Source organism: Sporisorium graminicola, chromosome SGRAM_22 (genome assembly GCF_005498985.1).
Source record: "Sporisorium graminicola strain CBS 10092 chromosome SGRAM_22, whole genome shotgun sequence".
Lineage (NCBI taxonomy): Eukaryota > Fungi > Basidiomycota > Ustilaginomycetes > Ustilaginales > Ustilaginaceae > Sporisorium > Sporisorium graminicola.
In genome coordinates this window covers 908,242-926,007 of record NC_043731.1, presented here as the reverse complement: position 1 = coordinate 926,007, position 17,766 = coordinate 908,242, and the positions used below count along the sequence as shown (strand labels likewise).

The 17,766-nt window shown below is 57.6% G+C and overlaps 8 protein-coding genes across 8 annotated transcripts; 5 read left to right on the top strand and 3 right to left on the bottom strand.

Annotated features, from left to right (window-relative positions):
• Positions 1–404: 404 nt before the first annotated feature.
• On the top strand, positions 405–3,404 carry EX895_003975 (uncharacterized protein; the record flags this gene model as incomplete). The annotated part of the gene is made up of 1 exon (XM_029884573.1): positions 405–3,404. One exon carries the CDS (start codon positions 405–407, stop codon positions 3,402–3,404), a length of 3,000 nt encoding a protein of 999 aa, XP_029739283.1.
• A 1,584-nt stretch (positions 3,405–4,988) lies between these two features.
• Positions 4,989–6,761, top strand: EX895_003974 (uncharacterized protein; the record flags this gene model as incomplete). Its single annotated transcript, XM_029884572.1, has 1 exon — positions 4,989–6,761. One exon carries the CDS (start codon positions 4,989–4,991, stop codon positions 6,759–6,761), a length of 1,773 nt encoding a protein of 590 aa, XP_029739282.1.
• A 385-nt stretch (positions 6,762–7,146) lies between these two features.
• Positions 7,147–8,949, bottom strand: EX895_003973 (uncharacterized protein; the record flags this gene model as incomplete). The annotated part of the gene is made up of 1 exon (XM_029884571.1): positions 7,147–8,949. The coding sequence occupies one exon, from the start codon at positions 8,947–8,949 to the stop codon at positions 7,147–7,149; it is 1,803 nt and encodes a 600-aa protein (XP_029739281.1).
• Positions 8,950–9,735: 786 nt separating this feature from the next.
• EX895_003972 (uncharacterized protein) lies at positions 9,736–10,035 on the top strand (the record flags this gene model as incomplete). The annotated part of the gene is made up of 2 exons (XM_029884570.1): positions 9,736–9,812; positions 9,888–10,035. 2 exons carry the CDS (start codon positions 9,736–9,738, stop codon positions 10,033–10,035), a joined length of 225 nt encoding a protein of 74 aa, XP_029739280.1.
• Positions 10,036–10,488: 453 nt separating this feature from the next.
• EX895_003971 (uncharacterized protein) lies at positions 10,489–11,553 on the bottom strand (the record flags this gene model as incomplete). Its single annotated transcript, XM_029884569.1, has 1 exon — positions 10,489–11,553. One exon carries the CDS (start codon positions 11,551–11,553, stop codon positions 10,489–10,491), a length of 1,065 nt encoding a protein of 354 aa, XP_029739279.1.
• Positions 11,554–12,864: 1,311 nt separating this feature from the next.
• EX895_003970 (uncharacterized protein) lies at positions 12,865–13,912 on the top strand (the record flags this gene model as incomplete). Its single annotated transcript, XM_029884568.1, has 2 exons — positions 12,865–13,817; positions 13,888–13,912. The coding sequence occupies 2 exons, from the start codon at positions 12,865–12,867 to the stop codon at positions 13,910–13,912; spliced, it is 978 nt and encodes a 325-aa protein (XP_029739278.1).
• A 1,013-nt stretch (positions 13,913–14,925) lies between these two features.
• On the bottom strand, positions 14,926–15,725 carry EX895_003969 (uncharacterized protein; the record flags this gene model as incomplete). The annotated part of the gene is made up of 2 exons (XM_029884567.1): positions 14,926–15,011; positions 15,113–15,725. The coding sequence occupies 2 exons, from the start codon at positions 15,723–15,725 to the stop codon at positions 14,926–14,928; spliced, it is 699 nt and encodes a 232-aa protein (XP_029739277.1).
• A 751-nt stretch (positions 15,726–16,476) lies between these two features.
• On the top strand, positions 16,477–17,400 carry EX895_003968 (uncharacterized protein; the record flags this gene model as incomplete). The annotated part of the gene is made up of 1 exon (XM_029884566.1): positions 16,477–17,400. The coding sequence occupies one exon, from the start codon at positions 16,477–16,479 to the stop codon at positions 17,398–17,400; it is 924 nt and encodes a 307-aa protein (XP_029739276.1).
• Positions 17,401–17,766: the final 366 nt, after the last annotated feature.

The following is a 17,766-nucleotide window of genomic DNA, read 5'->3' as shown; positions in this document are numbered from 1 at the left end:
GCGTGCGGGCGAAGGAAGCGAGGCTGTCGTCGTAAGTCGTTGCTCCACCCTTCTGATTGATTTCGGTTTTGGCATTCAGCCATCCGACCACATCCTGCTGTCCCTCTCTCAATCAACACCACCATCACCCTGAACTCTCTCGACTCCTTGGCATCCCTCCAGCCCACCACTTACTTGCTGCCATCTCTGCGGGCCTCTCTCGCTTTTTCCGGTCCCGTCCCTTCATACCCACCATTCGCATCTCGTCATCGCCTCGACCTTCTTCAACACCTCGTGCTCAACACTCACATTCCATCTCGTCCACCACCACTCTGCTGCCAGCCTCGTTTCTTCTCGCCTTTTGCTCTTTCACTCTTCAGCACTGATAGGCACTATACGCTCTTGACGCGAGTTCTGTCGCTGTCATGGCACCCGTCGGCCGAGCCCAGCTTCCAGATGAGCTCGTCGACCACATCCTCTATCTGGCGTGCACCTTGCCACCACTCCGCACTGAAGACTTCCGCGAGCCATCCGCTTTCGACGCCAACAGACTCAAGGCTCGCTCCTCGGCTCCCCATCTCGACGTACGCACCACTATCAAGCTCCTCCTACTCTCTCCGCAGCATTACCCTTACATCGCCTCCATCCTCTACAAGGGCCCACGTCTCTCGGACCCAATCAGCCTTTCGCTCTTTGCACGCACGCTCACCAACCGTCCCGCGCTCGGTCGTCTCGTCAAGCATCTTTGGGTCGGTCACACCTACCAGGGAGAGGGCATCCCACCCAATGCTCTCACCTTCGGCCTAGGTGGCTGCCAAACCGCATACAACCTCAACGCTGATCTCGCCTCGATCGACGACGTGCGCAAGTCTCTCGCTCAAGGCATCGCCCCCAATAACCTCCTCTCTCCCGCATTCGAGAAAAGGATCGCTCAATGGGCTGCTCAAAATGTCCAGGCAAACATTCGCACCATCGACCCAATCCGCGCGCCTCGAGGTATCCACATCGACTCTCCCGGCTCCGGTGACCGCGACCACCGCGGCTGGAACTCGATCGGCGTCGACGAGTGGGTTCTCCGTCTTTGGGACGGCCGAGACCTTGTCAAGCAGTTCAGAGAAGTCGCCAAACGTGCATTTTTCCTCGAACTCAAGCGTCTCTCGTTTGCAGCTAGGTCCGGCAGATCCTCTTCTGCATCATCCTCCATACGCTCCGCCTCTCCATCCACAGCTGTTTCCGGCCTGCCTGCGTCAAGCCTCCTGAACACCGACATGGTCACACCCTTTTCCCCTCAAGGCGCCGAGCAGAGAATCCCTGGCACCGAGCTCGATCCCCTGGATTGGGACGATGCAACACAACCGCCCCAGCCCAACTCTGCACGCGTCACCGACAACGACGAGCCCATCTACTCGGAAGAGCTCGACCTTGACGAGATCGATGCCGAGCGCGACCGTTGCTTTGCAGAGATGGGCGTCCAGAAGCCTGCATGGCGTTCGCAAAACTGGTCCGAGATTGCAAAGGTTGGCGACCAGAAAGTCGAGTGGTGGGTTGTCTGGCTCCTTGCAAAGACCAGAGCTCGTGCCCGTATCGTAGCCCGTCGCATCTGGCGCGCCGACTACGCCAACGATCCCAAACTGCGCAACTGGCGAGCACTTCGTCCGCGCCCCGAGCTCCATACCAAGAATCACTTTACGCACCCCACACTCTTTGCTCGCTCTGGCGCCAGTCACCTGCTCGTCGGTGGCGCACCTCCTCTGAATAGAGACGAAGCCTACGGCGCGCGACACGGCGATATCGACGGCATGTCAGATTCGGACAGCGACACAGCATCCGAGGCCGAGTCGTACAGCGATGGAAGCGACTATGATTCCGAAATGGAAGCCTCCACAACACGCATGGACATTTCCGTCGTTCGAGAAACTGCTCATCCGCACGCAGAACCCTCCAGCAGCAGTCGCGCTGCCCCCGTAGGCTCCTCGACCTTTACGCTCCCCGAGTTTCTGGAACCCGAGCAGCAAAGACCAGAGGACCCTGCCGACATGTGGGGTGGCGACTACAACTTTGCCAATGGCAACGAGAGGGCCGGAGCAGGCAACAGCATTTTGGGCTCTCGCGGCGGCATGTTTGGCTTCGACTCGGCACTCCGCACTGGACTACTCGACGAACCCGACGTTGGACTCGATGACGGTACTGAGTTTGCCACTCTGCAAAAGGAAAAGCAGCGCAGACGTAACGAGGAGGATCGCCTGCTCTCCGAGATGACACTCGGCTCAATCCTGCAGAGCCTGCGAACTGTCATGATGCTCACGCCCAGACTCCGGGACTTGGCGATGGATGGTGTCCTGGAGCGCAGCATCTGTGGTCGTCGAGCCATGTGCAATATGGGTAAACTCAAGACTCTCTCTCTCGGTCCTCCTCCTCCTTACTGGAGCTCTCCGTTGCTTTTTGGCCACCCCATGAAGACGACGCGCCGCGAGAGGCTCAGCTACCATCAAAGGGTGCACGGTCCCTCGAGTCCCGATTTTGGGCCGGACGAGGCTCGGCTTCAAAGCGTGTGGCCGATTCCAGGCGTGCTCGTTCCCTCGCCAGTGTTTTCGACGTTGCGCACCCTTCACATTGCGGGATGCATGCTTTTCCCCTCGGAAGCCAAGGCAGTGGGTGGTTCGGGAGGTCAGCTGCCCAACTTGCGTCATTTCAGATGGTCGCTCTGGCAGCCACATGTCGAGGGTCACCCTGCCGGCGTGGTCGATACTCTCTGCTACATCCTCGACATTCCGACGCCCGAAGAGGAGGCTGCATCGGCAGCAGCCACGGCGAGAGCGACAGCCATCGAAGGATCCAGCTCCAGCTTCCGTTTCGGTACATCGACGTCCAGCTCTGGCACGTACCGAGAGGTCGGCGACCGCAAAAGGCGTCGACGATACGGAGACTCACGCCGTCGCTCGAACCCTTTCAGCGCCAGTGGTTCTGCCATGACCGAGTCAGTGCTTTCTACATCGCTGGGCAGCAGCAGCATCACCGCAGCTGGCGCATCGCACGAGGCCAGCATGTTTGCGCTCATGACGCGCAAGCGCAAGCTTCGCTCGGTCTATGCGACGTTGCATCCCACCGACCAGGCCATCTTTGCGCGCAAAGCACCTGCTTCACTGCGATACGACACGCGACTCACCATCGAGACGCCCAAATGCACCAACGTCGAGGACAACCTGGAAGAGATGCAGCGGTGGTGGGAATGGTCGAGCGGAATGCTGCATTTCAAACCTACAGTGTCGAACCTCGAGGCTATAGCACAGGCGGCTAAGAGGAAGCAGACCGCGGGCCCGCCTAGCTCGTTGTCGGCGCAAGAGCTCAATGCGGATCATAGTGGGATTCAGATGGACTTGCGGCGTGCTATGGATACCGAGCTCGAGCTCGAGCCTCGTTCGTGAGCTAGCACGCACGACGGTGTGCGCTCCAACTTCTAAGCAATTTTGATTTTAATGTCACCGGTATATACCCTTGCAATCTTTGGCGTGTGAGGGTGACGTTTGAAGAGATCGCTGGTACGGTGTGACGCAAGGATGAGCTTAGTTCGGGCGGGCTGGATCGGTCCGTCCGGGGCGGCTGTGGAGGAGGCTTTGAGCCCGAGTTCAGGCGACCATTGCCCGAGAGAACGCCTCGCACATGGGCCCTCTAATCAACCGACGAACCTTGTTGCAGCCTGCATCTTGGCAGGAGGCTTTGTGTTTCATGCGCTCCAGACTCGAGTCTATGCGCGGTAGTACCGAGTACCGGCGTTCGATCGGGAGGCCAAAGTGACACTTGCGACCTCTGCTGCACGGAAAGCTCTCTGCCGACCAAACAAGGGTCCTCGCTGAGCTGATGCAAGGGGGTGCTGTCGATGCTGTGTGGATTCATTCGCTCATCGTCAAGCAGGAAAAAACAAATAGATCGCGCGGTACCGGCTGAGACGCTTCCGTGCGTGCACTGTTGGAAGCGAGAGTGTGAAACTCGCCTAAGACGTTATTGTTTTTAGTGTGCTTCGCATCGCATCATGACGCTGCGGAGTACTCTGTTGCGATCCACCGTCGAAACTCGAAACCCACCACCGCTAGCCTAGCTCCTCGACGTAATGAGCTCAACGGGGAAGCCTAAGTTTGCATGCAAATGAAAGACAAAGCAGGGCGATGCGTCGTCGTTGCGTGTTGCGTGCTCCCTCGTGTGTTGTTCATTTCGAGGAGCAGCAGGAGGTGTCGGAGTCTGTTCCGGAGAAACGCCGTTCTGTGCTTAGGGGGGCGGAGACGAATATGAACTTCCTCCGAGTAGAAAGAGTGACAATCGCATCACAGCGTTGGCAATGCGGCCGAGCACAATGACTCAAAGGGAAAAGGTGCGCGTGCACGCGACCGTCGGCTGTGCAGCTGTGCAGTTCAAGATCGGCTGTTGGTCGCCGCTCGTACCGCTCGCAGGTAAGACACAAAGCAAGAACCCCTGTTCTTGGCTGAGTCGAACAACCAACGGTAAGTTTGTTCTTTTCCGCGCTCTGAGACAGCTGACTAGTTACCAAAACCCCAAGCTCCGCCGGACCCACGTTTGGTTGCCGACGGATTCGCGACACCCGCTTTGGCCCTTCTTATCGTCGCAATGCGACTGGATCAACGGTTCCACGGCTGCGATTGAGTTGAGTTAGGAGCTAGCTCGGTTGCGCGAACTTCCCTTCCGAGCGAGCCAAGTTTCCTTTTCGGTCTATCGCTGCCGTTGAGAAGGAGGTGCAGGACCGGTTCGGTCCTCGTATACTGGCGTGCTCACTTGAGCCCCTCTTCGACATCGGACGTTACGGTCTAGAAGATCTCTCATTGTCCTACTGATCTGCACATCTTTTTTGATGTACTCACAACCAAGGCCACCGCTCTAGACTACATATAATAGACGCTCCCTCGACAGCTCCCCGCCAGGTCTTAGAATCACCATCCTCAACCCTCCCCTCCTTCTGAACCCGGCTTCGTCTGCTCAATTTGGCCCTCAAGCACGCAATGAAGCTCCTTCCCTCTGTCCTGCTGCTCGCTGGAGTTGCCGTGTACGACACGTGCGCGCGCGGTCTGCAACACGTCGGCAAGCTGCAATCCACCTACGTCGACCCGCACCAACGGGCCGCCGAACGATCCTCGCGCCTCCTGGCCACAAAACAGTCCAACTCGGCCGTCGTTGGCGACACTCTGCACCTCAACGCCAAGACGCAGGCGTTCGTCGTCAATGGCACGGGAGTTCCCGATGTCAACTTTGATATCGGCGAGTCGTACGCCGGACTGCTGCCTATCAGCTCGAACCCGGACGAGGAGCGCAAGCTGTACTTCTGGTACTTCCCGTCCAAGAACCCCAAGGCTACGGACGAGATTACGATCTGGTTGAACGGCGGTCCTGGGTGCAGCTCGTTGGAGGGCCTGATGCAGGAGAATGGACCCTGGCTGTGGCAGTATGGAACGTATGAACCGGTGCCTAATCCGTGGACGTTCCAGAACTTGACGAACATGGTCTGGATCGAGCAACCGGTCGGGACGGGCTTCTCGCAGGGCACGCCAAACATCACAACCGAGGCCGAGCTCGCCGAACAGTTCAAGGGCTTCTGGCACAACTTTGTCGACACCTTCGACCTGCAGAACCGAAGCGTGTACATCACGGGCGAGTCGTACGCAGGGCAGTACGTGCCCAACATCGCCAGCAGCATGCTCGATGAGAACAACAAGGAGTACTTCAACGTTACGGGTATTATGATCTACGACCCTTCGATCAACACGGATGCCGTTCTCGAACAGGTGCCCGCTGCAGCGTTTGTCGACTACTGGGGCGGACTATTCCCGTTCAACGACACGATCAAGAACCAGATCAAGGAGATGGACAGCAAGTGTGGATACACGGCGTATCTGGAGGAACACCTGACGTACCCGCCGAAGGGCAAGTTCCCCGATCCCCACCCTACCACAGACGAGTGCGACATCTTTGATTTCATCTACACCGCGATCTACGACATCAACCCGTGCTTCGACATCTACCAGGTAGCCACCACTTGCCCCGTTCTCTGGGACGTGCTGGGATTCCCGGGCTCGTTCGACTATCTCCCCGCGGGCGCTTCGATCTACTTTAACCGCACCGACGTCAAGAAAGCCATCAACGCCCCCGTCAACACCTCCTGGACCGACTGCAGCGTCGGGCCCGTTTTCAACACCAAGTCCGGCCTGGACCAGGGCGCACAGGACGGCCACTTGAGCTCGACTACCGTGCTACCCGGGGTGATCGACCGCGTGGAACGCACCATCATCGGCCACGGCCTGCTCGACATGGTGCTCCTCCTGAACGGTACGTTGCTGTCGATCCAGAACATGACCTGGGGCGGACAGCAAGGGTTCCAGAAGCCGATCACGGAAGACTTCTACGTGCCCTTCCACGACGACGAGCAGTACGCCACGCTCGCCGCGTCCGGTGTCATGGGCAAGACACACACCGAGCGCAAATTGACGTTTGTCAGCATCAACTTGAGCGGACACATGGTACCCCAGTACCAACCCTCGGCCGCGTTCCGCCACCTCGAGTTCCTTCTCGGTCGCATCCCGAGCTTGACCAGCAGGGAGCCGTTCACCTTCTTCAACAACGGCCTCCAGGCCGAAAATAACCCCATCGACGACAAGAAGAGGAGGGCGCTCGCCGCCTCGGCAGCCGAAGAGAAGGCCAGAGAGCTGCAGGCTAGACAGTTGCAGTACAGAGGCCTCGCCCAGCCCGAGATCAGCGAGATCATCGCCGATTATATCTAGTACACAGCTCAGAGGAGAGCATCGCTTTGTTTACATCCGTTCTTCCGCATCCTCGTAGATTGCGTAGAAGCTTTACAGCAATATAGTGTTCCCGTTCGCTCCCAACTCGCAAACAAACAAGGCGACAAGACTCGTGTGGGCTGCTGTTGCAACGCTGAAGACAATTATCAGCGTTTGCTTCTCGCTAGGCCGTGCGCGTGGCGCAGTTGTCAACCCGCTCGAGCGCGGTGCATCCTCTGGAAACGTTGGCAATGAGTCAAAGCTCACTAGCACACACGACACTCAAACAGCTCCAGCAAGACAGCATTGATACGAGCATGTGTGATTGAGACTACGAGACAATACATCAATATAGAATGACTTACTTCAGACTTTGGCCAGGACATCAAGCCAAAGGCTTGTTAGCGAGCCAGCGGTTGATCATATCAGACGCGGCCTCGGGCTGATCGTAAGGAACCATGTGGCCAGCAGCATACACCTGAGCAAAGGCAACGTTACCAGCGCCCTTACCGCCCTTGCGGATCAAGCCGGCCGCCTTGCCGTTGACCGACCACTCCTGAGCAGTGCCGTTGTTAAAGTCGTCCAGGTAGCTCGTCTGGAGGTTCTGCATCCACTCGAGGTTGCCCATGTAGTTGCACATGAAATCGGCTTCACCGGCGTAGATGAGCACACGGATGTTGTCCTCGATGAGCTCCGGAAGCAGCGCAGCCGAGTCGTGCATCGAGTCACCCTGTAGCAAGAAAGCCTGGTTGATGTTCATGTTGCACGACTGGAAGGTGACCGACTCGGGCACGCCGAGGTTCTTCTTGATGCTGGGCGTGTTGAGGAGCGTCTCGATGTATTCCATATCCTTGTAGCAGAGCGGACCGTCCCTCTCGCGGTCGCAGTCCCTGCGCACGTCGTACAGGTTCTTGCCCGTATCCTGAGCAGGGCCGTACAGGCGGCTCCAGCAGTAGAGCGCGGCAGGAGTGCAAGTGAGACGCGAGTTGTACTTCTGGCAAGACTCGATGAGCGACTTGCAGGTGGAAGCCTGTTGCTCGAGCGTGGTGCAGGTGGAGCTGCCGGGCTCAAAGAGAGCGTACTTGTTATCGGCGCCACAAGCGTACTCGGGCACCGAGGGGAACTGATACTGTGGCGAGGAGAGACCGTTGCCGATCATGACGGTGTCGAGGTTGATGTGCTTGGGAGCCAGAGCAGGGTCGGCGTAACGGGCGAGAGAGAGCTTCTTGTTGTTCTTGTAGATGGTGGAAGCAATGTTGGGCAGGTAGGTGCCGGCGTAAGATTCACCAGAAGCAGTGAAGGGGAGCTTCGAATACTGGGGGAACTTGGTGAAAAACAGCTGTAGGAAGGCATAGACATCCTCGGCGGCAGCAGGCGAGTTGTTGACGGCGTCGTTGTCCGAGTACGAGTAGCCTACGTCGACGGGCTGGTCGAGGAAGAGCAGGTTGGCCTTGTTGTTCCACGAGTGAGGGTTGTTCTTGACAGCTTTGCCTTCGTCAGTGACACGGCAAGGACCAAGCTCAAAGAGGAGGCCGGTGGAGGAGGAGCAGCCAGGGCCGCCGTTGAGCCAGAGCACGACCGGGTCATCCTTGGGGCTGCTTCGCGACTCAAAGAAGATAAACCAGAGGTGCTTGGAGTCTGAGATGTCGAGGTAGCCGCTGTGTTGAACGACATCCTTGTCGCAGAAGGCCTCGGACTTTGCGTTGAGACGGAGCGAGTACTCGGGGAAGGAAGGGTGGGTGAGACGCTCAAACTCGAGACCGTCGACAAAGACCTTGCCCGTGTGGATCCAGTCCTTGACGCCCTGCTTGGTGCCAGCAACGGCGTCCTGGATCTTGTGCTCGATGCGCTCGATCTCATTCTCAGCCCAAGTGAGGACGTCCTCGGCCTGCTTCATAGACTCGGTGAGAACATCTTCAACAGCCTGCTTGGCAGGAACGGCAGCGGCAGAGACGGCGTCGTTGATGTCAAGAGCGCTGAAGTCGGGTCGACCAAGGGAAGGGACGCTGAAGTCAGGTCGGCCGAGAGAAGGAATAACTGTGGAGACGTCGGCGTCTTCGTTCCAGATGAGGTTGCCAGCCTGGTCGTAGTGGATCTGCTCGAGAGGAGCAGGCAGCTTGGCGGCGTTGGCAAGCGCAGCAGCGCACACAAAGACGGCCGAAGCAGTCGAAAGCCAGGTGGATCGCATGGTCGAACAAAATCAACGGAGGAACAAGAAAGTGCCGGGCTGATGATACAAGAGGAGGAGGTGGTGGTCGTGGTGGAAAGGGTCGATGGCCAAAGCTGGCTGGAAAGGGGCTGAGAACGTCGATCTGCGTCTTTGAGTCGCGATAGGCTGGGAGCGCCCTTTGAAGCAGCTAAGCGAGAGAGCGGGACCAATGCGAGCAGGCAGCCAAGCGAAGGGGGGAAATCGAGGGTCTGGTCTGAGTGGGCCAAGGCGGCGCAAGAGCAGCTTCGCCTCGAGCTTTGCCTGCTTACCCACATTTGGTGCCCTCGCGCGCTTATCCGTTCACACTGCTCTTTCTGCTAGGAGACTGGAAAATCGCACTTTGGGGTAAATCGAAATAATTGGACTTTGACTGAGCACCAATCCGGAAGAGCAGAGGTGCGGTCATCCAGCAGAAGTAGCAGCAAAGCTCACCGACAGCCGTGTGGAGGTGAAAAGGCCATTTTCCATCCGCTGAAAGCGGAGCGTTATGATCCGTGATGCCAGATGCCAGTCAAATTGTCACCTGTCAAAGCTAGCGCTCTGCAGTTCGTAGCTCACAAGGCTGTGTAAAGTGGACGTACCGAGGCGCTGCATAGAACTGAGCGCTGAGCAGGCTACGCTGCGCTCTTTTTCGAGCTGTTACTATGTCCTGCCGACGGCACCATGCAACCATTGCACGCCAACTGCGTCCTTAGCGTTCTGCTTGTTCTAGCCTGCCTTTTGTCCACCACATCTGCAGACACCTTCAGACACCGCCTCTACAAGATGCCGCACATCCTGAAAAACCCGGACGGAACTGTCAACTTGGACGCCGTCAAGAAGGAGACCGACTTTCTCAAGGGGTGAGTTGCTTCCGTCGGCCCGTGAGTTGGTGATGGAAGCGATAGCTGATCGTGGGTCTGCTCGCATCGATATAGAAAGTACGCTCAGAACGCAGAGAACGCCAAAAGGAACGCTGCCCGCGAGCAAGAGCTCAAACAGGCTTCTTCAGACACCCATGCTCCTCAAGCACCCCAGGTCAGTCACGGCGACATTGTGCCCCCCAAGGCTGGATCCTCGCAGTAGTCGAATTTGTTCTCGGAATGGCAAGCCATAACCAAACCTAGCCTGTGGCGAGAGTCTTGAATCAATTCAGCTTTGAAGCTCCTCGCATTGGACACAGGAGGTCAACTCCACGAGCCCGGACGAGCTTTGTCACTGCCAACCCCTGCTTTCAGTCTACTCACCTCGCTACACGCATAGACGGACAAAATTAAACAAACACGAATCGGATTGCGGACCTTCGTACACTTGCTGAAGCGAGAGCACTACGAAACGCTGACGACAACCTTGCCGACATACACTTGATGGCGAGAAGACTGCGAATCAGTGAAGAGAGAACACGACGAAACACTAACGACGACGTTGCCGGCGTACATTCGGTGGCGAGAACACTGCGAATCATTGCCGGGGAGAACACTACGAAACACTAACGACGACTTTGCCGACGCACGCTTGCTGAAGAGAGAAGAGAAGACACTACGAGATACGAATGACAACCTTGCCAACGTGGGCCTGGCTCCACTGGTAGGCGTACGCCTCCTGGGCCTTCTCGAAGGGGAACACCTTGTCGACCAGAGGCTTGATCTTGTGGTCCTCCAAGATCTGGTTCATGTGCTCAAACTGCTGGCGGGAACCGACCAGAACACCCTTGAAGATGGCACCGGTGAGCAGCGCGTGGTAGGCAACGTTGGGCGCTTCACCCTGGGCCACAAAGCCGATGGTCGAGATGACACCGCCTCGCTTGATCGAGTTGAACGACTTCTCGAGCGTGCCTGCGCCGCCGACCTCGACGACGTGGTCGACACCCTTGCCGTCGGTCACCTCGAGGGCCACCTTGTCCCAGTCCGGGTTGGTCTTGTAGTTGACCGTGGTGACGAGGTGGCGCAGGCTTTGCGGGACCAGGCTGAGCGCCTTCTGAAGCTTGTCGTCCGACGACGAGGTGATGACCACCTTGGCACCAGCAGCGGTGGCGAGTTGAAGCGTAAAGACGCTGACACCACCCGTGCCTTGGGCGACGACCGTGTCGCCCGCACGCAGCTGCTCGGTGGGGATGCCGTAGAGCGCATTGTAGGCGGTGACGGCAGCGCAGGGCAGCGTAGCAGCCTCCTCGTACGAAAGGTGAGAAGGGATACGCACAATTGCCGTCTCGGGTAGAGCGACGTACTGAGCCAGCATGCCGTCGAGCATACCACCGACCGTCGTTTTCACCGCTTCCTTGTCGGGGGTCGCGCCTTGCTGGTGAGCCTGAGTGAAGATGCTGGCGACGCGGTCACCCTTCTTCCACTTGGAGACCTTGCTTCCGACCGAGACCACCTCGCCGGCGCCATCCGAGACAGGGATTAGCTCCCCCTGCTTGAGGTCGAGTGGGTACTGGTTCTTGGCAATGATCAAGTCGCGGTAGTTGAGCGAGACGGCGTGCACCTTGACGAGCACCTGGTCGGGGTCAGGCTTGGGGATGGGCCCCTCCTTGAGCTTCAAGACAGAGAAGCCGTTGCGAGCAGAAGGCTCGGGGAGGGTGTAGAACTTGTGTGTGCCGCTCATGGTTGGGTTGTGGATGATGAGGAGACTGAGGATGGGGGTTCATCCCTTGTCCTGCCCGCAACTTGGGACTTTTATAAGGTCGTCCATGTCCAGTCAGCAAAAGACGATCGTACGTGGAGGAAGGATATCGAACACACCCATCTCAGCCGCAGAAGGTTTTGGGTCCGCAGCTGCCGCCAGTCAGCGGCGTTCCAAATGGTTGTTCTCTTTTCCTCCCGAATGACTGTTCTTTTGCACGGACCCTGGGCCGAATTGGTCGTATTTCCGCACCTGATGACACCATTTTTTTTGGTTTTGTTCGCCGGTGTTCCTCTTGTCGTTTAGCTGTTCGCTCGACGTGTGCATAGCCGCCTGGCGAAACTCCGTTCCGCAAACACCACCGAAGACACGGCAAGCTGTAGAACTTTCCGACGGAGACATCGCGACTAAACCCGCTCTGTGCAGACTAAACCCGGGCTGCTGGACAACCGCCGCTTAACAAAGCCCAAACAGCGGGTCCCAATCATCGGGAGATTAGACTCTTCATTAACGCATCGGGACAGATCAGAGACGAGAACGAAAGTTTTGAATTTCACTGTTTTTGCGGAGAAGGAAATGAGCGAGAGTCCGTGCGTCTGTCGAGTTTGGCCGTGGCCCCACTTTGCAGTTGCTGCGTTCGCCCGCTCTTATCGGTCCACCGAGCGTTTTGAGGCTTCTCTCCCTTGGAAATTCGACTTCTCTGACGTCGTGAGAACCTCGTGTTAGATGGCTCTGCAGCTGTCACGCTGCAGTGCGAGCTACCCGTGTTTGCCTTTCGAACAGAATTCTCGTGTTCATGCCTCGTACAAAAAACTTCACCCCCTTCGAACAAAGCGCAAAGAGCGGAGTTGAGCGAGAGCAGACCGGAAACTCGTGCGCTTGCGATGGTTGCTGGATGCAAGAGGCACGACCGAATGTTTCGGGAATGTGAGGAAGCATGGCAGCCAATGGATGGCGGGCAGTGAGACAAGCGCTTATCAAGCAGTCTCCCAATTGGTCTGTGTCCTGTTATCGAGTCTGGAGAGGGAGCAAAAGACCGTAGCAGCGCCAAAAGCAAAAAAATATCCTCTCCTCCTCAGAAGGTGGATTCTGGACAAAGACAAAGTTTTGCCCGCATGCTCGGGTAGGATTCTGTCGATCGCTGTTGTGCCAACCAGGCAGCCTCTGCATTGTCCATGGGCGGAGCAGATCCAGCTTTGTGCGAAATTTTCGTCCTGAACCCGAATCCTTGCGAGTGTCATTACCTTTCATCTCGACCACATCCATCCCTGTTCATCCACTTTCCCCTCCAAGATGGCTCCAACTCAAACCGAGCGTACCCCGCTGCTGGGGACGCAGCAGCGATCCTCGTCCGTCTCGCGTCACCGTCCCAGCTTCGCCGCCAGCATTGGGCGCCCTGATCTCAGCGCCGAGGAGGAAGATGCCATCGCACAGGAGTCGGCCTTCAGCGCCATCCAGGGCGCCGCTCACGGTGTCGACCCCAACTCGTCCGCTTTTGTCCCACTGGACCAGAGCCACTTTTCTATCTCGGGCATTCCTGCCATCGCCGAGGAGCCTGAAGATCCGCCTCTCCGTGCTGACATCTGGGTCATCATGGGTGCCATGTGGATCGGCTCGTTCTTGGCGGCTCTCGACGGAACCATCGTTGCCACGATTCTCTCGGCGGTCGGATCCGAATTCCAGGTGAGCAAGGAGGTCGGCTGGCTCGGTACCAGCTACCTGCTCACCCAGACCGCCTTCCAGCCTCTGTACGGAAGGGCCTCAGACATCTTTGGTCGCAAGCCTGCTACGCTCTTCGCTTCCGCCATCTTCCTCGTCGGCTCACTCCTCTGTGGTCTCAGCCAGACCTTCTGGCAGCTCTGCGCAGCTCGAGCTCTTGCTGGTATCGGTGGTGGTGGTCTGACCACCATGGCTACGTTGGTCACCAGCGATCTTGTCAGCCTCAAGCAGCGAGGCACGTGGCAGGGTCTCGGCAATCTCGTCTACGCTACCGGTGCCGCCCTCGGTGGCCCCCTTGGTGGTGCTCTCGCTGATGGCGGTCTCGGATGGCGATGGGCCTTCTTGCTTCAGGTGCCGCTGTGCGTTGTCCACTTCGTCGTTGTCTCGTGGAAGATCGACATCCCTGCCGGACCGGGCAGCATGATCGAAAAGATCAAGCGCATCGATGCCCTTGGTTCGCTCTCGCTCGTCACCTCGGTCACGCTCATCCTCGTGGGTCTCAGCTTGGGAGGCAACGAGCGCGAGTGGTCCGACAAGCTCGTCGTTGGTTCTCTTATCGGAGGTGGTATCGCGCTGGTGCTATTCGTGCTCGTCGAGCGATTCGTTGCCCGCGAACCGCTGATGCCCATGTCGGTGCTCTTCAACCGCACGCCCGGCTTCGTCGCCATCGCCTGCTGGTTCATCACCATGTCGCAGTTCGGAATTATCTTCAACGTGCCCAACTACTTCGAGAATGTCGAGCAGACCACCAAGCAGTATGCTGGTCTCCACCTCATCCCCAACGCCATCATCGCTTCCGCTTGCAGCTTGGGCAGCGGTCTCATCATGGCCCGTACCGGGCGATACCGCACCATGCTTCTGCTCGGTGGTCTCGCCGGCTTCGTGGGCCCGTTGATGATGTGCTTCTGGCGCCCGGGCACCAGCGAGGCGTTCTACTGGCTCACGATGCCCTGGGGTGGAGCTGCGTACGGTTCGGTTCTCACCATCACCCTCGTCGCTCTCATCGCCTCGGTCGACCCTAAGGACATGGCTGCTGCTACTGGTGTCACGTACCTCTTCCGTGCGACCGGTTCGGTGCTCGGTATCTCGCTCTCGAGCGCCATCCTGCAGAACAGCCTGCAGAAGAACCTCGAGAAGACCGACATCCCCCGCAAGCTCATCCAGCTCATCCGCCAGGACGTCAGCACCATCAAGACGCTCAGCAAGCCGCTGCGTTTGGCCGCTATCGGCGCGTACGAGCAGTCGATGCACACCGTCTTCATTGTCATTGCCGGTGCCGGTCTGCTGGCTTTTGCAGCTCTGTTCTTTATCGAGGAGCGCGACTTGCCTGGCAAGAAGCCGGCTGCCCCTGCTGCTGCCCCGGCACGTCGCTAAGCTCCAGCGCCCTCCCGGAGCGGCTCCTTAGAAACTGCTTCATCTCACTTATCTTTTACAACCCCCGACTCAACCCAACCCGTCGATTTGTAGATCTCATTACAAGTTTTCGAACAATCTACCTCTGTGCCTCTGACAAGACGATCGATCCTTTCGTTGAGAAATGCCAGAATGAGAGTGCGATGAGGTTTTGCGTGTTGGACAAGTGAACCCTCATTTGCAGCGGAGGCAAGGTGAGAGACAGCAAAGGACAAGCGTCTCTTAGGCAATCTGCTTGCCGAGGAAGTCCTTCCACGCAGCCTGATCGAACGAAGACGAGATGCTACCTTCCACGAGACCGTTCCAGACTTGATTCCAAAAGGCGAATACACAGAAGTAAAGAGAAAAGCAATGGCACTAGGTGAGTAAGTCGAGCGGAATAGGATAGGATCGGCTTTCAGAAACTTACGACACGTTGGTGTGACGTGGATGCCGTTCTGACGACCGAGCTTGACACAGTACTTGAGTTCGGGCACGACCGCACTGCCGCCATTGCCCTCTTTCTCGACGCGAATTTGATTCTTGACCGACTGACCCAGCGGCGTACCCTGCAAGTCTCTATGAATCGCATTCTGCTTGCGCTTCTTGGGACCCTCGCCGACGGTCTCGATCGCCAGCGTCGCGAGCTCACTACGGATCTGGTCCGGAGCCTTACCGCGAGCGGGACCATCAAAGAAGCGCTCCTGCTCCTTCATGAGCTCCAACGAGTAGAGCCAGAAAGCATTGCGGTCCGGGATGGCGGTGACGGTCGGATCGGTAAGCGCAATCTTGGCCACGGCAAGGGCCGACTCGTGAAGCAGCGTCGAGCTCGAGTGCCACGGCTGAGGGTAGGGTCGGATGACGATTCGGACCTGGTCCTTGTACTGAGCTGAGTCACCGATGACGAGCGGAAGCAGATGCTCGTTGACGCCCTTGAGCTGCTTGGCCGAGAAGGGGCAGAGATAGTCCAGAAACAGCTCGAGAGTATTGGGAGCAGTAAGGGAGCCGATGGACAGCGCCTGCAGCGAAGGAGGAAGCGCCATGGTTGATGCGGTGCTGTAAAAGAGCGGAGAATGCGAACAAGGCGGTGGGCTGGAAGCTAGCTATGGGAGTGGCAAGGACGTGGAGGAGAGGCAAAGAGAGTCTTCCGACCGAAGCCCACCAAAAATCTCTTAGCATGATACCCTCGAACCCTCCTTTTCCTCCACTTGCAGTCCTAACAACGTGTTATCGCTCTGGGAACGTCAAAGCGCAAGGTCGGCCAGCTTTGACGTGCTTTTTCCTTCTACGCTTGTCGAAGACAATTCTTGACGAATGATGTGAGATCGCGAAGAGTTGATCAGGAATGTCAGACCGGACATTGCCGACAATTCAATCAAATAACTGTTCCGGCTGTGTCAGACCGAGAAACCAGGCTTTGGCTGGCATTGCATTTGGGCGGTCAAAAGACCCTGCCGCCGCAAATTCAGCTCTGGCTCGTTGCGGTCGCCGACGCCGCGCCGAGATTTGGCATTCCGCATCAGTCAAAGTTGGGGCTGTAACGAGATTTTGGCGGTCCGTGTGGCTGGCTGGCTTGGTCTTCCCGCAAATGCGAAGGCGGTAGCAAGGCACAGCAGCACAGGAGCGGAAGCTCAACTGTCAAGAAGCAGCCTGCTTCGTCGCACATTGCTTCTTCCTTGTCAGACCTCCCCTTGCCCTTTCCCTTTCTGCAAACATCACACCACTGCAGACTCGAGCGCTGTACACCTAGCGCATCTGTTTGTAGTAACGACCACCGTTCATTTTGAAGCAAATATGGCGCCTCCCAGAAGCAAAGGCCCCATCAAACGGCACCATGCCTTCCACGGCATCGTCATGGTCTGCGGTTGGCTGCTGCCTCCTCTCGCTGTGCTCATCCGCTTCGGAGTGGGCTTGGACTTCTTCATCAACATCATCTGCACCATCTGTGGTTACATCCCTGGCCATTTCCACAACTTTTGGATCCAAAACGTGCGAAACAACAAGAACTCGCGCCACTCGCCCTCGTGGGCTATCCGATACGGTCTCGTTAAAGACTATCGCGTCAAGCGCACCGCCAATGGCTGGTCTGATCGATACGGAGACTCGGCCACCGACTGGCAGAACCAGGAAGTCATCGTCGACCCTTTGACGGGCGAGACGCGCCGCGATCCCGAATCGGCGCGCAAGACCGGCAACGTTCGTTCCGGCAGCCACTTCCTCGCACCTTGGGCCGACAACGTCGAAGACAGCCCGCGTGCCGAGCGCGAGGATCCTTATGCGGATGAGAGGAGGCAGAATGCTGGACGTGCTGGTAACGTGGTGCGCGACCCCATCACTGGCGCAGTGATTGATGACGGAGGACACGGTGGAGCTGGCTCGCTCTCTCGCACCAGCTCAAGGAGGAGTCTCGGCAGCCGCTATGCCGAACGCTACGGCATCGGCGGTGCTGGCACCGAAGCTTCGTCCAGAAGTTCGCTTAGTTATGCTAACGACTCGCGCGACAACAATAGCAACGGCGGCAGCAAGTGGGGTCGATCCAACTCGTCCAAGTCCAAGAAGAAGGACCGATGGGCCAGGGAAGCAGAAGCGCTCGGCACGCCTCCGCAGCAATCGTACGGCTCGGACGGCTACAGCTTCGAGGACAATAACAACAACGCAGGCAGCGGCAACCGTAACAGTCGTATCCGTGATCCGCTTGCTGATCGCCACGATTTCTGAGCAGGCTCGCCTGCCGCCGTTTTTCTTCCGTATTCTGTATATAGTTTCTATGACGGTCTATCCATTCCTTTTGGAAAGATCCGTCGTCCTGGTTACCTGTGGCCATGGGTTTCGCATGCACTCTTTCAAGCATCGGCTTCTGCTTCCTTAGACACGAAAACGCTGCCTCGTGCAGCATCATTGAGACGTACAGTGTGGAGCGACTTGTGGTGGCGCTGCACGGCTTCAAGGTGATGAGACTGTAAAGGGAGTTCGTAGCTATTCATCGCCGATTGCTGATTCTGAACGGCTTTGGGAAGCTGACGACGCCGCTTGTTGTTTCGTTTGAACGATCTGTTGAAGCACACACTCGATCGCGTGGCTGCT